Raw genomic sequence first — 21,353 nt, 5'->3', positions numbered from 1 at the left:
CATTTAGACACCATTGTTATATATTGTTGCTATATAATTATATAACCTATAATTCGAAAAGCAGAGTTTAATTAACTATGATTTAATTAAAGTATATGTAATAACTGTTTTGTATTAATTTTAATAATTAATATATAATTACTTAAAGTCAAGTGTCGGCCATGGAATTAAAAATATGTTTTACAAGGATTGTTATTTTAGTATATGTATCAAATCAAATATAAAGACAATATAGTCTAGATTTTAAAAAGATGAAAAAAGATATCATCACAAATATATAATATTGTAAATTAGCGTTGATGTCATTTTCATAATCAAGTCACGGATGTTGGCATCCAAAGAAGAAAAGTTAGAGACAGAAATGAATGAATAAATATCCTCACGTGCCCATCATTTCATTCATTCATTCATTGATTAATTCATTCACTCCTTCCCTACTTTTGTCTTTAAATTGCATTTTTTATTTACAACACACAGCTGTGTGTGTTGGTATTTTTTGCTCATTAAGGCTACTACTCAAATCAATCATGGGATGTTGGTTTCACATAAAATCAAAGAAGATAATTCTTATTTTCAATGATCCGAACACCACATGCTGTGTGGTTCTATTCTTTTGGTCAACGGAGTTAAACAAAATAAACTTGATTTTGCTTTCGATAAGTGAAAACAATATACTGATATTGTTTTAAGGTTATATACGGACTAGCATCCGTTTGGTGTTGTTTGAGGTGCTGTGTGGATCAACCATGGAGATATTCATACACTTTGAATATATGTTTCAATATAGACATGGACAGTTGTTTCTGCCGTTCTTGCATCGCTCGCTAAAGGTATATCTAAACTTCTCTTTGTGAATTTATTAATTGACAATTATTAGTGGTGTAATTGGATCTTGTTGGGATCGTTAATCGTGTGAATGTTTTACTTGAAAGTTTATAATAAAATAAATGATGTTCATTTTAAAGTTAATAAAAGATGTTTATTTTTCATGTTCCGCTGCGTTTATAAAATTTAAAAGTACACACGGTTTTCCATTAAAACATTGATCCGTTTCTTTTGGACTGCACCTCACACTTGACGACACGTGAAAATCAACGCACGACCGGGGGAGTGGCATCAGTATTCGATTGTGTAGGGTATGTGTAATGGCCTGAAATTCAAACGACAAATGATCAGATTACCCGTTAAGGGGTGCTTAAGCTTCATCATTCAAATATGAACATCACTACTAAATGCTTTCGTCCTAGTAGTGGCTATATACTTACCACATTCTTTCCAGCTCTAGCTTCTGGAGTTTAGGGGTACTTCTGAAGTTGCTATATATATCCAATTCTTTTGCGGTTGACTATAGGCTCATGGTGTTTTTGCAAGGATATTGCAATTGAAAATGACGCAGCAGTTGTTGCGAGGGTACGTAATTTATATGGATTTTTGTTAATTGTATATAAATTGTAAATATTACAGCACGGGTTCAAACATTTAAGTGTATGGAGGAAGCAAAACAAGAGCAATATCGAGTAAATTAACTACTACTAATTTGTATTCTATCAGTGTAGGAGAATTTTTGAACACATGTTCGATCAATCATTTACCCATCTCTTTTATTAGAGTTGCAACTACTCCTTTTTTAAGTACGAGTTATTGTAGTGTTTTCATTACTATCAGACGCGGTAATTTGCACCTGGTGTTTCTAATAGATGACGCATGACGAGTTATACATAGTTTCAGAGAGCATTACTACTCAAGTAAATGAATATTAAACTTATACCAACAGTAACATGTATGTGGCAAATTGTTCACAAATATCGAACCACAAATGTTAAAAAAAAAAATGAGCTAATACATGTCACTACCATCGTTATATAGCACAATTGGATCTGGGTGTGAGGTTGAGAATGTTTTATATCCATGCATGAATCGCACAAAAGCCTCGTCTTCCTATTACCCAATTCAGCTATAGACGTCAATTTTGGATGCAACGTCTTGACATTATTAGGCTATTAGCTAACCGATTTGTTTTCAACATCGGTTGTTTGAGCAACTTTCACTACCAATCTGAACATATAATACCACATCCAGTTCACAAAATCACATTATACAATTGGTACAAACCCTCTAGCCCTATTGCTATACACTTCCTGGATCATAATCAATTATATTTCATTCCATATAAATCATAATTGGAACAATGTAGTTGGTTAATAACATAACGAATGTTAAGAACTCATTACAAATGTACACATATTAGTATTAGTCTTCTTTTCAAATAACAACAAAAATGGAATGGATATAGAACCTCGATTGTATGAACCTCAACCTAATTTTACTGAAATAAAGATATATAAGCTCTGGGTTGGATCTGATTCCTAGTTGGCACAGGTTCGAATCCAGGGGAAGTTTCCGTAAGGATTCTGTTGTGGTGAATAATGGTGTATGCCCTAAGCCGTGACAAATGAGAGTATTCGATGTCGAAATAGCCGTTAAAAAAAACATAACGAAGTGACGAGCATACAATTGACAAACTATACGATAACAGATATTTAAATGCAATGAAGATAACAATTTAGTTATCTCTTTTCTTACATACCATTGAAACCCATTGTAGATTAGCAATGCAATATTCCAATTTGAAAGCAAATGGAGATATAAATATAAACGGTATAAACTACCTTGCTTCAATTAAACATAATAATAATAATAGAAGCCTTGAACAGTTGAACTCACCTATGCAAAAACCAGTTAGATATGTGAACTAAGCCAGTTGTTTGTTTATATATGCATCAACGGTTTAGCATGTAAAAATTAAAGAATTCACCTCAAAAACGAGCAGCAACCAACATTAGATAATCACGATTAACAAAATATGAAAAACACGACGATGATTAATAAATACCTCAAAACCTCCAGCAACTATATGTTCACAAATGTGGACAACCTATTAAAATGGCTAGTTTAACACACCATATACTAGTAATAACTAGCTTAAATTAACACTACTTTTACATAATTTAATTTAAATACAATTTCAAAAACTTTCATTTCAAAATTCTTTATTTAAATGATAACTTGTTTTGTCAACTATTTTGTTTATTTTCTGTTTCCGAACTGCATATTGTTTCTCATATTAAAAAATTAGTTGACTTCGTTTTTTATTAACTAGAAAAATGAGCCCGCGAGATGCCGCGGGGCCTTTGGGTTGCGTATTCATAGTTAACGGAGCGTGTTATAGGTGTGTGTATATGTATTGAATATAGTCCGAGGTATTGAACGTTTTTTTTAGTGTCCGTTTCGCGTATAGTTAGTCCCGTTGTGTTCGTAGGATTTTTTTGAGTTGAACGGTGGGCTCGGAAAAATGTAACTCGCATCGAGCGAAAAGATAGGGCCCGTTAAAAATTCGGGTGGAGTTAGTTTTTTTTATTTTAATAAAATTGTATATTTACACTTTTTACCCCCGAGAAAAAGTAAATTTGAGGGGTCCTTGTGTAAATTGAGGCAAAGATGAGTGGCCGGATGCAGTGTGAACGCAAACGCAAAACTACATCCCAAATACATTGAAACTACAAAAACTTTGGTGGCTATTAGTATATACTAGAAAAAATTCGACCGCGCGTTGCTGCGGTTGTGTTCAACGCGCGGTCATATTTGTATATACGTTGTTTGGTACCTAATATATCTAGTAGGTTGGGTTGTTTGTTGGACGTGTACGTATATGTATGAAATATAGCTCGAAATATTTAGTGTTTTTTTGACGATGTCCGTTTCGCGTATAGTTAGTCGCGTTGTGTTCGTAAAATAATATCGAGTTGAACGGTGGTCTCGGAAAAATTTAGCTCGCACCGAGCGAGAATATAGGGCGCGTTATTTAGTGTTTTTTTAACGATGTCCGTTTCGCTCATAGTTAGTCCCGTTGTGTCCGTCTGATTTTTTCGAGTTGAACGGTGGTCTCGGAAAAATTTAACTCGGACCGAGTGAGAAGATAGGGCCCGTTAAAAATACGGGTGGAATCATTTTCTTTTGTTTTTTTTTAAAATTATATATTTACGTTTTTTACCCGTAAAAAAGTAGAAAGTTGGGGGGTCGTTTTGTATATGAAACCGAATGTAAGGGGCCGGGTGTAGTGTGAACGCAAACTCAAAACGACGTTCGGAGGAAACTGAAACTACGATTTTGCCCATGCATATTAGTATGTAGGGGTAATGGTTAATTAATTAATAATGGTTAATTAATAGTTAACAAACAACCATAAAAAAGAGAACAATTCAGCAGCGGATAATGCTTTTGCCTAACTTCCCCATTTCGTTCTTTTGGTAATGCTTCAAATTTTTTCTTACATTTCATGGGGCTATGTTTAACAACATATGCATCATGCATAGCAGCAGCTTGATTCTTCACCTTTCGACCTTTGGCGTTTTTATTCCTCGGTATATCCCCTTGTTCAACAACATATTCATCATGCACAACAGCTTGATTCTTCAACTTTTGATCTTTGGCGTTTTTATTCCTTAGTATATCCCTTTCGACCTTTGGCGTTTTTATTCCTCGGTATATCCCCTTGTTCAACAACATATTCATCATGCACAACAGCTTGATTCTTCACCTTTTGATCTTTGGCGTTTTTATTCCTCAGTATATCCCCTTGTTCAGGTGAAGCAATAGAGACGATTTCTTCCCTGTTTTGTTCTTCTGATAATGCTTCAAATTTGTTCTTACATTCCACGGGGCTATGTTTAACAACATATTCATCATGCACAGCAGCTTGATTCTTCACCTTTCGATCTTTGGCGTTTTTATTCCTCAGTATCTCCCCATTTTGTTCAGGTGAAGCAAGAGAGACGATTTTTTTTCCCCATTTTGTTCTTCTGGTAATGCTTCAAATTTGTCCTTTGGATGTTTGGCGTTTTTATTCGTGGTTATCTCCCCTTGTTCAGCTGAAGCAAGAGAGACGATTTCTTCTAGAGTGCTGACACTAGAGATGTTCACACAAAAACTAGTAATCAAAACACAGTGCACGTATAATAATAATATATAAACCTGGATAGGACGTCATGAATATGTGTAGAAGAATCGGGATTAATGTGTTTGATGGTGCAGTTATTATTATTATCCGCAGCAGCAACAAATTCATCAAGTGCCCACTTCCAATACCGGTTTTGTTCGGTATCACAGAAATTGACAACATCAACAGCTATACCGTAACTCTTTAATTTTTCTCCATAACTTTCTGCTGTTGTCATATCAAGATTTGTAGGACTGAAGGCAAGAGCAAACATATATTATTACTATATATTGATGTAGTGTGTAGTATTATAAAACATTAGTGTGAAACATTTGAACATTATTTTATTATTATTATTATTATTAATAATAATAATAATAATAATAATAATAATAATAATAATAATAATAATAATAATAATAATAATAATAATAATAATAATAATAATAATAATAATAATAATAATAATAATAATAATACATACATACATACATACATACATACATACATACATACATAACCTCCAGCAAAAAGTAGCATCCTTTTTCGCTCACTTGGTTCATCAAGCACAAGATCCATCAGGGAACAATGTATCCCTCCTATTAAGTTCAAATCACCACTTAATATAAACCTCCCTGAGAAACGACGTTGAAGGTGACCCAGGACTTCATCAAGATCACTAGTAGGTTCAAGATAGTTACGCTGATCAAAAGTACCCATTGAGATAATGCCTATAGCATTCTTCGGATTCTTAGGATTATTTGATTGTACGTTACGTGAGAAAACAATTCAACAATTAATTGCTGAATATATATTCAATATCAATCATTATCAATATCAATATAAATATTAAACTAAATATATATATATACCTCAAGTTTAGATCGACAATACGACTGAATACACTTAAGTTGAAGCCCATAGCTATAACGATTTAGGTCGCTCATCCATCTAGAATTGTCAATACAGATCATAGTAGTCTCCTAGAATAACAACCAACCAACTAAGTTTAATTAAATAAATCGATAAATAGATATCGAAAACAGAGAGAAAAATAAAACGATAATTAGAAACGAAAAATTTCACACAATTCAACTGCAACAACAGGTAATTAGAAACAAGGTTGTAGAAGTCGCTAGATGGGATTAATCGGCTAAGTCGGGGACTAGTCACGTTGACCAAGTTTGACTTTGATTGTGTTTGACCTACTTTGAACAAATAAATCCAACTATGAACTTAGAAATACAGCTTTGACCTACTAAATTAAATATATGACCACTTTGACCAAATCGGAGTAGTCAAACATTACTTCTGCTACTTCCAAACGCATGGTGCATCTTTTTGCAACTTATTTGTAATAGTAAAAGGCTTGATTTCGTTTATCACGAATGGCTACTTGCAGGAACAATATAGGATCTAGATACTACTCGAAAGGATACGAAGCCATAAATGGACCTCTTGAGTACACCAACCTTACATTCTTTTCGATCAACACGAGACAGTTGACAGACTACAGACTACATATGAACATATATATCCTAAGTTTGATGGGTACACTAGATGAGAAGCTAATCTGGAGAAATTGGGGAGTAATTAGCAGGTAAATCAAAACATATCCATATCCATCTTCTTGTAACATACACAAAACTAACAAAACATTTTGTATGTGGATTGTTTTCTTAAAGGGTATGGGTCAGTGTACCCTCCAAATCCACTACAAGCGCAATGATATCATCCATCGGTACCTTGAAATCCACCGCAAGCGCACAAAATCGACAAATATAGATATCATAAACAGAGAAAGAAAAAAAAAAGATACATCCGCCACCATGGTGTTGAATTGCGAATGAAATTGAACAATTGTTCCAGAATATAAATATATAAATAAACTCTAATAGACGATTTATAATTGAGCTATATCTGTTTTGAATCGCGAAAGAGAAATAACAATCGTATAAATAAATAGAATATTACTACGTATTACTCCATATTATACAGTCATATAAGTGTAGATAAATAACCCTAGTAGACTGATTAGTTTCGTATACGATTTCTGCAATTTTTGTGTGTGTTTTTTTAATATAAAATATAATTTATAAATAAGAAAAATATACTAAAATTATAAATAACAAATTAAAATTTAAAATGATTAATAAAAAATAAAACTTTCATTAAATAGGGGTATTACATGTAAGAAAAATAATAGCAAAAATATGATATTATTGTTCATGATTTGTGTATTAGTTATTACTGTATATGTAACTAGTTGGAGAGCCTTCGCTCTACATTAAGACTCTGTTTCGAATTATATACTTATCTAATTTATTTATCGGAATGGATAAAACACATAAAATGCTTGAGTTCATTCTTGATTCTGACTCCAGTGATAAAAAAATAATTCATTTTGTCAATAATTTAAAAGAAGAAGAAGTGGAATGAGAGGCTAGTAGTTCAAGAGTCTCTCGAAGCGGTATTTATATTCTAAGACATCTTGAAAATGCGGGCATAAGGTTATACAATGATTATTTTTTGAAAACACCAAAGTATCCCGAAAAAAATTCATGCAACGCTATCGAATGAAATCGTCGAAGGTATATCTAACTTCAATAGTAGCGATATTCCCGATTATTTTATGTCTTTAGGGAACGTCCCGATTCAGTTGGTCGTCAAAGTTTGACAATACTACAAAAGTGCACAGCGGCCATACATCAAATGGAGTATGGAACTACGCCTGATATGTTTGACGAATATATACAAATTGGTGAGAAAAGCTGCTTTATGTTTAGATTATTTTTGCAAATATGTATTTCATTTGTTTGCTAGAGAGTATTTGCGAAAACCAATTGCCGAAGATATTGATCGGCTTTATAATTTTCACGCACAAAAACATGGTTTACCGGGTATGTTTGGTAGTATTGATTGTATGCATCGGGAGTGGAAGAATTGTCATGTTGTGTGACAAGGACAATATACTAGAGGTGATAAAAAAGACCCATTTTTTATGCTTGAAGCAGTCGCGTCTCAAGATCTGTGGATATGACATGCATTCTTTGGTATGGCAGATGCGAACAACGACATTAACGCTTTAAATTATTCACCGTTCAACACTATAAAAGATGGCACTGCTCCACCTTCACCATTTGATGTAAACGGACGTCACTACGAGAAAGGGTATTACCTAGGTGATGGTATATACCCAGATAGGGCTATGTTGGTCAAAGCGCCCCATAATCCAACTGACGAACCATGTAAAAAGTTTAAACGGTTTCAAGAAAGTGCAAGGACGGATATTGAGCGTGCATTTGGAGTATTACATGGTAGATTTGCAATGTTAAAAGCTCCGGCGAGATCTTTGGACTTTTAGAAGACATATGTATGCTTGTATTGTATTACATAACATGATTCAAGAAAATAACCACTTTGTGATTGAGCGCAGAGAAGAAAGGATGATTGCTTACCCAAGTAACCAACCAGACTGATTAGAAAGGAATTTGAGGGATTAAGATGCTAGGATTAAGGAAATAAGAGATAGGCAAGTTCACAATCAATTGGCGGCAGATTTAACCGAGCACGTTTGGAACTTATCACCTTTCTTTCGTACCGCTAATAATGAATAATTTATGTGTTATGCATTTTCTTATTTGGTTTATGAAATTAAAATGATGTGCTTTTATATTTATTTATTGTTCTTCCATAAAATATATTCGTTTATTGCATTAATTTCTAAAACTATTACATGATCCTAAATACTTCCTAATTAAAGAAAAATACATTGATTAAACAACGGTAACATTAGCCGTTTGACACTATTAAAATTATTATTATTATTCTCTAATTATTATTTTACATATAAGTAATATAAATGAAATTAATATAACAAAAAAATAAAAATAAAATGTCACATCAGCATTCCACTAACAACCCATACCAAAAACACACACCACCACTACTCTACACAAAGAACTCACACGTTGTAGTCATCAAAAAAGTAGAAAAAAACAACTCACACCAACAACTCACGTCCCATATCACTACAACTAGCCTATGTGTAAAGTTTATATGAATGTATAAATTGTAAACACTAGTACTCCGTACTATTTATAGTAGTACCATCGATTTGTCGCTCTCATGTGTCCTCAAGCCGCCCCCTACGGAACCTAGAAGCCCTCATGTGTCCTCCAGTCGCCCTCTGGGGAACCTAGAAGCCCTCATATATCGTCATTTTATCTTTTTTCTCCTTTCGTATTCTACTGTTGATTGCAATTTGTCTTTGTAATAACTAGTGGAGGAGCCCTCGTTTTGCGTCGGGACTCCGTTTCGGATATAATTTGTTGCGTTTAGTTCGTAAAATTATTTCGTGTTTAACTGTTATGTCGGTTAAATCTATCCCGAGTCGTACGAAAATATAAGGCGGTTAAAAATTTATGTGGATCTGTTGGGGGGTTTTATAGAAAAATAAAGAATTTACGATCCTATGGATTTAAATTTTTTACTCTAGAAATTTACATTTGGCCCCTTAAAGTTTATAATGGTTATCAATGTTTAGTGTGGTGACATTATGGATACAACTTTTTTTTGTCTTTTAGAGATATGAGATGGGACTCGAACCTTTGTCTATAGCAAGCAAGTTTAACCACTCCTCCAGTGTAGACTTTATGTTTTACTCGGTACTATACAACAGTAGTTATATATGAACTTAAAAAAAGCAGATTTTAAAAGTCAAAATTGACAACGATTTTGACGTTACCGTAGATAATTTTCTGATTGAATATATTTATAATTTATAATATAATATGGGACCTTGTATCTTGTAGATCTATGAAATGTTATAAATATAGACTGTAAGCTACCTTGCTTCAATTTATGAATATTAAATATAAAACACAATAATAGAAGCCTTGAAGTCACCTATGCAAGAACCAATTATCTAAAGTCAGTTGTTTGTTTATCTGCATCAACGGTTTAGCATGTAATAATCAAAAAATTCACCTCAAAAACATGCAGTAACCAACATTCTAAATATGAAAAAATATGAAAAAATACCTCAAAACCTCAAATACCTCAAAACCTCCAGCAACTATATGTTCACAACTGTGGACAACCTATTAAAATGGCTTGTTTAACACACCAGATAGTAATAGCTAACAAACACCCATATACAAGGGTACAATTCAGCAGCGGATAATGCTTTTGCCTAACTTCCCCATTTCGTTCTTTTGGTAATGCTTCAAAAATTTTCTTACATTCGACGGGGCTATGTTTAACAACATATTCATCATGCACATCAGCTTGATTCTTCACCTTTCGATCTTTGGTGTTTTTATTCCTCGGTATCTCTCCTTGTTCAGGTGAAGCAAGAGAGACAATTTCTTCCCCATTTCGTTCTTCTTGTAATGCTTCAAATTTGTTCTTACATTCGACAGGGGTATATTTAACAACAGCAGCAGTTTGATTCTTCTCCTTCGGATGTTTGGCGTTTTTATTCGTGCTTATCTCCTCTTGTTCAGCTGAAGCAAGAGACACGATTTCTTCTGGAGTGCTGACACTAGAGATGTTCACACAAAAACTAGTAATCAAAACACAGTGCACGTATTATATTATAACAATAATAATATCAAATATATAAACAAGCAATATATATATATATATATATATATATATATATATATAATCAAGAGGGAAGCACTTTTTTGGAGGGAAGTGGGGGAAGTAATTTTTTTTCGTTTTTTGAAAAAACTTTGTTCACGAACATTATAGATTAGATGAAAATATGAACATTTAAAAAGGCACTTTGTGATGAATGTCATTATTTTGGCGGGAAAACGCTCGAAGAAAAAAATAAAAACATTCAATGCATTGAATGTTTTGCTGCTGAGTTTTTTTTTAAGGAGTTAGAAATTAGGGTTTAGAAATTAGGGGGTTATAAATTAGGGTTTTAGGTTTAGAAATTAGGGTTTAGAAATTAGGGTTTTAGGTTTAGAAATTAGGGTTTAGGGTTTAGAAATTAGGGTTTTAGGTTTAGAAATTAGGGTTTAGAGTTTAGAAATTAGGGTTTAGATTGAATATTTTAACACGAACGGTTTAGAGTTTAGGGTTTTGGGTTGAGGTAAACCCTAAACTCTAAACCCCAAACCCTAAACTCTAAATCGGGCTAAATTCGAAAAAAACACTTCACACAAGATGAAAACAAAACGATGCAAATAAACTCAGCAGCAAAACATTCAATGCATTGAATGTTTTAATTTTTTTCTTCGAGCGTTTTCCCGCCAAAATAATGACATTCATCACAAAGTGTCTTTTTTAAATGTTCATATTTTCATCTAATCTATAATGTTCGTGAACAAAGTTTTTTCAAAAAACGAAAAAATAAAAAAAAATAATTTGCTTCCCCTTCCCGCCAAAAAAGTGCTTCCCTCTTGATTATATATATATATATATATATATATATATATATATATATATATATATATATATATAGGGGCAGGATCAATGGGGAAGTAACCAATCGGGGGGAAGCGGGGGGAAGCAAAAAAAAAAAATTTCGTTTTTTTTGGAATTTTTTTTCCGGCATCAAGATCACACGAAAATATGAACATTTAGAAAAGACACTTCGTGATGAATGTTATTATTTAGGCGGGAAAATGATCGACAAAAATAACATTCAAGATAATATTGTTCGTGAAGAATGTGAACGTTTTTTTCATGTTTTGTGAAGTAAAATTTAGCCCGATTTAGAGTTTAGGGTTTAGGGTTTGGTGTTTTGGGTTTATTCCATAAACCCAAAACACCAAACCCTAAACCCTAAACTCTAAACTCTAAACCGTTCGTGTTAAAAACTCAATATAAATCCTAAATCTAAACCGTAAATCTAAACCCTAAACCCTAAATTTCTAAACCCTAATATCTAAACCCTAATATCTAAAACCTCAACATACGCTCGAAAAACACGATAATTGTTATATATTACTTTTTCGAGCGTTTTCCCGCCAAAATAAAAACATTTATCACAAAGTGTCTTTATTAAATGTTCATATTTTCATCTAATCTATAATGTTCGTGAACAAAGTTTTTTCAAAAAACGAAAAAAAAAATTGCTTCCCCCCGGTTCCCCCCGTTTGGTTACTTCCCTCTTAATTTTACTTCACAAAACATGGAAAAAAAAAAGCGTTAACATTCTTCACGATCAATATTATCTTGAATATTATTTTTGTCGATCGTTTTCCCGCCTAAATAATAACATTCATCATGAAATGTCTTTTTTAAATGTTCATATTTTCGTGTGATCTTGATGTCTGAAAAAAAATTCAAAAAAACGAAGAAAAAAAAAATTGCTTCCCCCCAATTTCCCCGATTGGTTACTTCCCCATTGATTCTGCCCCTATATATATATATATATATATATATCAAATAAGAACTTTTAAGCAATGAGAACTCTGAGAACTAAGGTAGTCGAGCAAAAAATAGGACGCGGTCGAACAAAAATTCTTGTAGTCGAACGATTTTTATTTTTGGTCTTTTTGCTTGGTTCTACATTTTATGTAGAAAAGGATGTAGAACAGCATGTGAACATGTGTTCTACACATGTTCTACATCAATTTTCATCAAATTAAGTTAGGGTTTAGATTTAGGGTTTAAGGTTTAGATTTAGGGTTTAGATTTAGAGTTTAGGGTTTAGATTTTAGGGTTTAGGGTTTAGGGTTTAGATTTAGGGTTTAGAATGAGTTTTTTACACGAACGGTTTAGAGTTTAGGGTTTAGGATTTACGGAGTAAACCCAAAAACCCTAAACCACCCTAAACTCTAAATCGGGCTAAATCAAAACAAAAAAAAAAAAAAAAAAATTGATTTTGAAAAAAACAGGTGAAATTCGAACAAAAAGGTGAAATTCGAACAAAAAATGTGTGATTCGAGCAAAAATCTTCAATTCGAACTAATTTTCATTCTACAATTTTGTAGAACCGAACAAAATAATTGTAGAACCGAACAAAATGGGAAATTCGAATAAATTTTGTGAAATTCGAACATTTTTACGTTCTACATTTTTGTAGAACATGGAGGAATTCGAACAAAAATTGGGAAATTAGAACAAAAATATGTAGAACATGATATGTAGAACAGAAATGTAGAACGAAAACTGATTTTGTGCTTTTGATTATTTGTTCGACTTAATTCAAAATTGTTCGACCGCCAATTTTTTTTTGTTCGAATTTGCTTGTTTTTGTTCGTCCGCCAGTTCTCAGGGTTCTCACAAGATTGGAGTTCTCATGGGATCCCTTCCCTATATACATATATATATACATATATATATATATATATATATATATATATATATATATATATATATATATATATATATATATGTGTGTGTGTGTGTGTGTGTATATATATATATATATGTGTGTATATATATATGTGTATATATATATATATGTGTATATATATATATGTGTATATATATATATATAAAACCTGGAAAGGACGTCATCAATACGTGTAGAAAAATCGGGATAAATGTGTTTGATGGTGCAGTTATTATTATTATCTGCAGCAGCAACAAATGCATCAAGTGCCCACTTGCAATAACGGTTCTCTTCGGTATCACAGAAATTGACAACATCAACAGCTATGCTGTATCTCTTTAACGTTTCTCCAGACCTTTCTGCTGTTGTAAAATCAAGATTTGTAGGACTGCAGGCAACAGCAAACATATTATTACTATATATTGGTGAAACATTTAAGCATAATAATAATAATCAGATCAAATCAAATCAAATCAAATCATAATACATACATACCCTCCAGCAAACAATAACATCCTTTTTAGCTCACTTGGTTCATCAAGCACAAGGTCCGCCAAGGAACAATGTATCCCTCCTATAAAGTCCAAATCACCACCTAAATTTAACTCCGTTGAATAAAAACTTTGAAGGAGATCCAGGACTTCATCAAGATCACTAGTAATATCAAGATAGTTATCCTGATCTAAAGTACCCATTGGCCATATGCCTATAGCATTCTTCGGATTCTTTGGATTATTAGACTGTACGTTACGTGAGAAAACAATTCAACAATTAATTGCTGAATATATACTACTTATCAATCAATAAACGTGATTAGTTGTTAACCTATTTTTATATATGTAGATGTATATGTATATACCTCAAGTTTAGCTCGGCAATACGATCGAATACACTCAAGTTGAAGCCCATAGCTATAACGATTTAGGTCCCTCATCCATTTAGAATTGTCAATACAGATCATATCATAGTAGTCTCCTAGAATATCAACAAACCAAACAACCAAGTTTAATTAAATAAATCGATAAATAGATATCATAAACAGAGAAAGAAAAATTAAACGATAATTAGAAATGAAAATTTCACACAATTCAACTGCTGCAACAGGTAATTAGAAACAAGGTTGTAGAAGTAGCTAGATGGGATTAATCAGCTAAGTCCGGGACTAATCGGGGACTAGCCAGACGTTGACAAACTTTGACTTTATTGTGTTTGACCTATTTTGACTTTGACTATATTTGACCTACTTTGACCGAATAAATCCGACTACAAGCTTAGAAATACGACTTTAACCTACTAAATTGAATATTTGACGACTTTGACCTAATAAAAAGGCCAAATCGGAGACTAGTCAAACATTAGTTGTGCTACTTCAAAATCTCGACTAGTCAGTCTTGTTGGGGAACTTATACAACCATGATTAAAAACGATCGTTAAAGATTACTTCTGTAAGTCTTTTTGAAACTTATTTGTAATAGTAAAAGGCTTGATTTCGTTTATCACGAATGGCTACTTGCAGGAACAACATAGGATCTAGATACTACTCGAAAGGATACGAAGCCATAAACGGACCTCTTGAGAACACCAACCTTACATTCTTTCGATCAACACGGGACAGATATATTATATCCTAAGTTTGATGGGAACACTAGATGAGAAGCTAATATGGAGAAATGGGGGAGTAATTAGCATGCAAATCAAAACATATCCATATCCATCTTCTTGTAACATACACAAATCACAAACCAGTTCATGACAAAAAGCCAAGAAACTAAATGAGCTATCAAACCTATCCAACACCACCGTTACCGAGTAACTGTATCTTGATTTTGATTTCAGATTTCTTAGTATATTTTTCTCAATGTTTCATTCATGATGACTCAATCATCATATTTATTTTGTATGTGCATTGTTTTCATTCATGATGACTCAATTATATAAAATTACGTGTGTGTAATATATATACACGTAATATATTCAAACTTTGAATAAATAAATCGATAATTATAGATATCATAAACAGAGAAAAAAAAACGATACCTCCACCACCATGGTGTTGAATTGCGAATGAAATTGAAAAATTGTTCCAGAATATAAATAAACCCTAACAGACGAATTATAATTGAACTATATCTCTTTTGAATTGCGAAAGAGAAATAACAATCGTATAAATAAATAGAATAGAATATTCTTATTATACATTCACAATAAGTGTAGAGAAATAACTCTAGTAGACGATTAGTTTCATATGCGATTTCCTGCAATTTCTTAGAATGTTTTTTAATTTAATATAAATATAATTTATTAATAGGAACAATTTACTAAAATGATTAAATAACAAATTAAAATGATTAAATAAACAAAACTTTCATTAAAACGGGTACTATATGTAAGGAAAAAAGAAGAAAAAATAGCAAAAAGACAAAGGGAGTATTGTTTCATAATTTTGTGTATTATTATGAAAAAATAGTTGTAATTCATTGAATACTAACAATTTGTTTAAATCCAACGCACTAATGAGAGCGCGACATGTGACGCGACAATCACATGTGATTGAAAAAAAAATAAAAAAAAATAAAAAAAATTGTTTCAAAACTTTTGTTTTTAAATTTTTTTCTTTTTAAATTTAGCATGTCAAATCCAATCATATGTGATTGTAAAACTCAATCACATGTGATTCTACATGTCAAATTCTATCACATGTGGTTGGAAAAAAAATTCAATTTTTTTTTTCAAATTTTTATTTTTCAATCTCATGTGATTGAATTTGACATGCAGAGTTAAATGTGACTGAGTTTTACAATCACATGTGATTAGCATACAGAATCACATGTGATTTACTGCATGTCAAATCCAATCACATGTGATTGAAAAAAATCGAAAAAAAATAAATTTTTTTAACTCATTTTTTTTTTCAATCACATGTGATTTTCGCGTCACATGTCGCACTCTGATTATTCTCTTGGATCTCAACTTAAAAGTTGGATTCATTTGAATATTTCTCTACTAAAAATAGATATAAAATATTAAAATGATTAAATAAAGTGAAACTTTCATTAAAATGGGTACTATATGTAAGAAAAAAGGGAAAATAGCAAAAAGATAAAGGGGGTACCAAGGCACTGCCTTAGTGTTATATGAGGAAACGGCCTGTATATTTTCAACGAGTATGTCAAGTTCAATTCCAATGGCCGGATCTAATTGGTACATCCATCAGTTAGCTTCTCAGATAGACTTTTCTCAACCTTCAACCGTACTATCAGAGTTATTGCAATTTGGGTTTCCTCTTAATGCGTGTGTGGGTGGGATATGATCGCGAATTTGGTTAAGTCCCCTCCGAATAATGCTGATATTGTCGTTCAATAAAAAAAGATAAAAGAGTACATTTCATAATTTTGTGTATTACTATATATAGAATATTGCAAGGCATAATAAGTAGAGTGTATATGAATATATATTGTAAACACAAGGTACTACGTACTATTTATAGTGGTAGCATTGATTTGTCGTCCTCAAACCGCTAAAGGGCACCTACAGGCCCTCATGTGTCTTCAAGTCGCCCTCACCATTTCGTGTTATTTTCTCAATATTTCAATAATTATGAGAACCAATGTTATTTTAATTCGTGTTATACTTTTGGCTTTCCAACATATACTATGATATAATGGTATATTTAATTGATATAGTAGTATTAGCTATGTAAGAAAAAGCGTCATGAATGACGGTATTATGAGTAGTATTAGTTTTTTTAGGAAAAGTGTCATGAATGACAATAATTATGTATTGGAAAAAAGTGTTGATGTGACTCTATTGTCACACCTTCAAAATGGACCAGGGTTAATTGTGACCAATCATATCATAACACAGTTGTATAAGCGAGAACGACTCTAAATGAGACGTTTTATTTATTAAATAAACAGCGGAAGCATTATTCAAAGTTTTACATCATAAGAGTACAGTAAATGGAAAATGTCTTAAACAAAATGATAAATATGAATGATGGACTCCATGCAAGCAGCAAAGCATACATCAATCATCTAGTAGCAAGTAGCAGCTAGCTCAATCATCACCTGAGACAAAACACGCTTAAAGTGTCAACCAAAAAGGTTGAGTGAAATTCATAGGTTTATAAATAATATTCAAAGTTTTAGACCACAAGATTTAGTTTAAAGTTGATTGATATAGAAATATCAATCTAAAAGTGTTGCTGCATTTTGTAATATCGCTACTAAACAAGTTTACCCTATGACACCTTGTACTGTCAGTGTCGTGGAATCATTATTATGTAACCAAAGACCAACGGTCGAATGGTTAGAGACGTTACTCTCAATAGGCCTATTCACAATAATTAAGTTTGCATTTAAACGTAGCAATTAACGATATTACGGTAGGGATTAAGCATGAATCAAAGCATGACAGCATAGTTAACAATTTAGTACTTGTGTCTAAGCGTAAAACAGTTATAAAGCAAGCATGTGTCTCACCCCAAAAGTTATAAAACAGTTATGAAACAGTAAAAAGTGGGGCTATGAAGTTCACCTTAGTAGCACACGAAAGAATTGAACGGAAGGACGTGACCGAGATCTCAACCTAGAGATAGAACGTATGATCAGACATTGCCTAACAGACAATAGTATATAGTACTATATTGATAGTAATGGTTCACTAAAGAATTTCCATTTTCGGAAGGTTACTATTTATGGAAAGTTTTCACTTATAATAATTTTCCAATTTTAGAAAGTTCGGGTTAATCTTTAGCAAGACGTTGTATAACTTTACTCAAACTTCGTTGCTATCAAATAAGTCAGGAATGACCAGATGTAACCGGGAGCCCAGGATTCTTGACCAGAATCTAAGTCATGGCATTCGAGATCCACAAGCTTACCCATAAATGGCAACCTAGACATCATTCACTTACGACCGTGAGTAGCGATGAAGTTCACATGAATTATACATTATCTTTGATTAACCTTCACTTTAGGTGTATACACACAACGAATTATTAATGTACTTAATAATTATATATGTGATAATATAACCTAAGTTTTATTTAATATTTAGTTATTATACCTTAGTATGTCTTATATATATTAAATATAATTACCTTTAAATAAATACCTAAATTACTTCAAAAATAATAGTGTTTTATTAATCGAACATTATTCAAAAATGTCTAAATAATAAATTAAATATCTAAAAATTACATACATAATTTTATAGTCTTAGTTAATCATATAGATTAGTAGAAAAATTTAAGAAAACGTTTTTATTATATTTTTGTATTTATTTTTGTTTTTACCCTTAATGTATTCACAAAACAATTTTAATTCTACATAATTACTAAATAAACCTAAATAATTATTTTTATAATTTTTATAAGTTTCTATCAGTCTAATAACCTGTAGAAAAATATTTAAAAAAATATTTTTTTATTATTTTATATTTATTCTTAATTTACCTTCGAATTACATAATAATAGAGTTTAATTATATAATAAATACCAATTCGACCCAAGTAATTATTTTTATAATTTTTTCAGAGCTATATAAGTTTTAAAAACTCAGAAAAAAATTATATATATTTTATTTTTGGTTAAAAGTATTTATTACGAATTTTACATTGTTTTTACGTTTAAACACTACATAATTCGTATTTAATTATAAATAATATTCCATAAATTATCAAAATTATTTTTATGCATCATAACACTTATAATACTAATTATAACATATAAACATAATTAATTTCGAATTTTACAAAGAATATACAATAAATATAAATATAAATGACAATATTAAAAAAAATTAATAAAAATAGAAAGTACCTCAAATTTTCTTCAAGGTTTTGAGAGAATAACTTAAGTTTTTGTGTTTGGCAAGAAAAAATGAATGAGGAGTCATGTATTTATAGATAAAAAATGGTTGGTGAAAAGAAAAAAAATAATAAAATAAAGGTGCCAATTTTGACAAAATAATAAAAACATGTTAAAAATGTTTTTAATAAGTTTTTATTTTTGAAAATATTTAGTCAAAATTCATGGGCTCATTATTTAATTTATAAAAAAAAATCTTATTTCTTTTTATTTTTATTTTTTTATAAGCTAAAAATATATATAATGATTAAAATAACTTATCATTTAATTAATAATTATGTTACATATAGTTTTAAATATAATACGCATTAATATTAACTAAAGTTATTTTATATAATTAGTGTAAACTTTAGTTAACAGAACATGTCGACTAAAAATAAATATTTGATCAACGTCGAATTTAATTATATATTACGTATGGATAACAACCCTATAGTCAAATTAGTCAATTCAGGTATGGAAATATGAGGGTTGTTATAGTACCTACCCGTTAAAAGAAATTTCGTCCCGAAATTTAGTTGTTGCCATTAATCGGTGTTGTTCGTACATAGACGACGATATTTACGTTTTATTTGGTTTTCACGTTCCCAGGTATGCTCGGGGCCTTGCGTGAATTCCAACGGATAGAATATTGTTCTGTTTCAAGAATTAAAATCATACATACCATAATTTCTACAAGTTCTTCTACGAAGTGCATTTTATTATTAATGCGGAGATCATTCAAAATGATGATGTTATACAAGTCATTTCAGTAAATTGGATATATAAAATTGTTATGAATAATATCGAGCTCATTTAAACCTTGAGCGTTTATGCCACAATGTTAGGGTAGACAAAACAGAGAGTAGTTCATGAAAATTATAGTCATGAAGTTTGATAGAGATCATCATTGTTTACAACAAGAATATTGTAATGATGAATATAAGTTGAAGAATAAAGTTTTATCACTATTGAATAATATGGATAGAACGATTCGATTATAGAAAGAGTATAAACGAAGCTATCGTAAAAGAGTGAATGAGTAAATTAAATGTTCGCCTTAACTTTTGACGTAGTCACGATTGATTTCCGGAATTCAAGGGATTAAAGGAAATCTTCGTAATCTATAAGATTTGATTATCCGGTATTTATGGAATTTTGGGATTTCTTTGATTAAATGCGGTGAATTGCCTCGATTGCTTTGTTTGGAAATTTTGCTATAAATTAGCTTCTTCCGTTTCATTATCTTCACCACTTCTATACTTTCTTCCTAGATTCATACTTCCAAAAGATTTGTTAATATGCTCAATCCCGTATTGATATTTGTTATTATATTGACCATATATGCAGTCTTGCTTCTTTTTCTTTTACCACTAGAGGAATCTGTTTACTTCTACTATGATCTTAGGGTTATAGTGTTTTTAATTCTCCCGTGTCTTTATGTTGCTATACGCATTGATATACACGATTTGTAATTTCCGTGTTGTTATCGGGCTTTGTATTTTCCCTTATATGTCGGAGCTCTTTACCTTTTTATTCTGCTCTCGACTCTAAGTTAAGCGAGTAATGGTCCAGAATTTGTAGGTATGAAGTTTCGAATGAACCTAATGTTCTAAGCGTAATATCACGATTTGATTTGGTAAATTACCAGAATGACTGAGGATAGAACTATCAAGAATATATGTTCTTGATATGTTCAGAGATTAAGTAGAATGTAAGAGTCGTGTAACATGGCAAATAATGATTATAAAGTCTATGAATCATCATCTTCCATTAAAAATTTAGCATGACTTACTGTAATATAATCACGTTGGCCTGAGGTCATTATATTATACTAACTCATGCTTCAATTTCTAACATTTCTTCAAAACATTTATAATTTAAACTTGAATTTTACTGAATATAGAAAATAAAATAGTTTCCTTTATAAAGATATCGCAAAGAGATACTTAATTGTGGACAAGAATTGTTATGAAAATATCTTCAGAAATATAGAGGATATTTATAACGACATTTTGGAATTTCTAAGTTCGAAGGTTGATGAAGAAAAATTTTCCGCAAGCTTTTAACATAACTTCGGAGCAAGATATTCTCTAAAGATTTCATCGGATCCAGAATTACTTGGATTCTTTGAATATAGGGTTTGGTCCTTGTATTTGTCCTTGGTCTCCTCCATGGTTAGCTCAATCCGTTTTTCAGTTCCAAATTTT

At 31.4% G+C, this 21,353-nt stretch overlaps 2 protein-coding genes across 2 annotated transcripts; one reads left to right on the top strand and one right to left on the bottom strand.

Moving 5' to 3' along the window:
- The first annotated feature begins 7,708 nt into the window (after nt 1-7,708).
- LOC139842924 (uncharacterized) lies at nt 7,709-8,360 on the top strand. Its single transcript, XM_071833023.1, has 3 exons — nt 7,709-7,734; nt 7,820-7,917; nt 8,059-8,360. Exons 1-3 carry the CDS (start codon nt 7,709-7,711, stop codon nt 8,358-8,360), a joined length of 426 nt encoding a protein of 141 aa, XP_071689124.1.
- A 1,669-nt stretch (nt 8,361-10,029) lies between these two features.
- Nucleotides 10,030-15,523, bottom strand: LOC139845617 (26S proteasome non-ATPase regulatory subunit 4 homolog). Its single transcript, XM_071835878.1, has 5 exons — nt 15,333-15,523; nt 14,155-14,270; nt 13,791-14,035; nt 13,465-13,683; nt 10,030-10,541 (listed from the first exon to the last, which is right to left on the bottom strand). The coding sequence occupies exons 2-5, from the start codon at nt 14,254-14,256 to the stop codon at nt 10,082-10,084; spliced, it is 1,026 nt and encodes a 341-aa protein (XP_071691979.1). The 5' UTR covers nt 14,257-14,270; nt 15,333-15,523; the 3' UTR covers nt 10,030-10,081.
- Nucleotides 15,524-21,353: the final 5,830 nt, after the last annotated feature.

This window comes from Rutidosis leptorrhynchoides, chromosome 4 (genome assembly GCF_046630445.1).
Source record: "Rutidosis leptorrhynchoides isolate AG116_Rl617_1_P2 chromosome 4, CSIRO_AGI_Rlap_v1, whole genome shotgun sequence".
NCBI classification, from domain to species: Eukaryota; Viridiplantae; Streptophyta; class Magnoliopsida; order Asterales; family Asteraceae; genus Rutidosis; species Rutidosis leptorrhynchoides.
The sequence above is the reverse complement of the archived record's forward strand: the minus strand, read 5'-3'. Positions and strand labels throughout refer to the sequence as shown.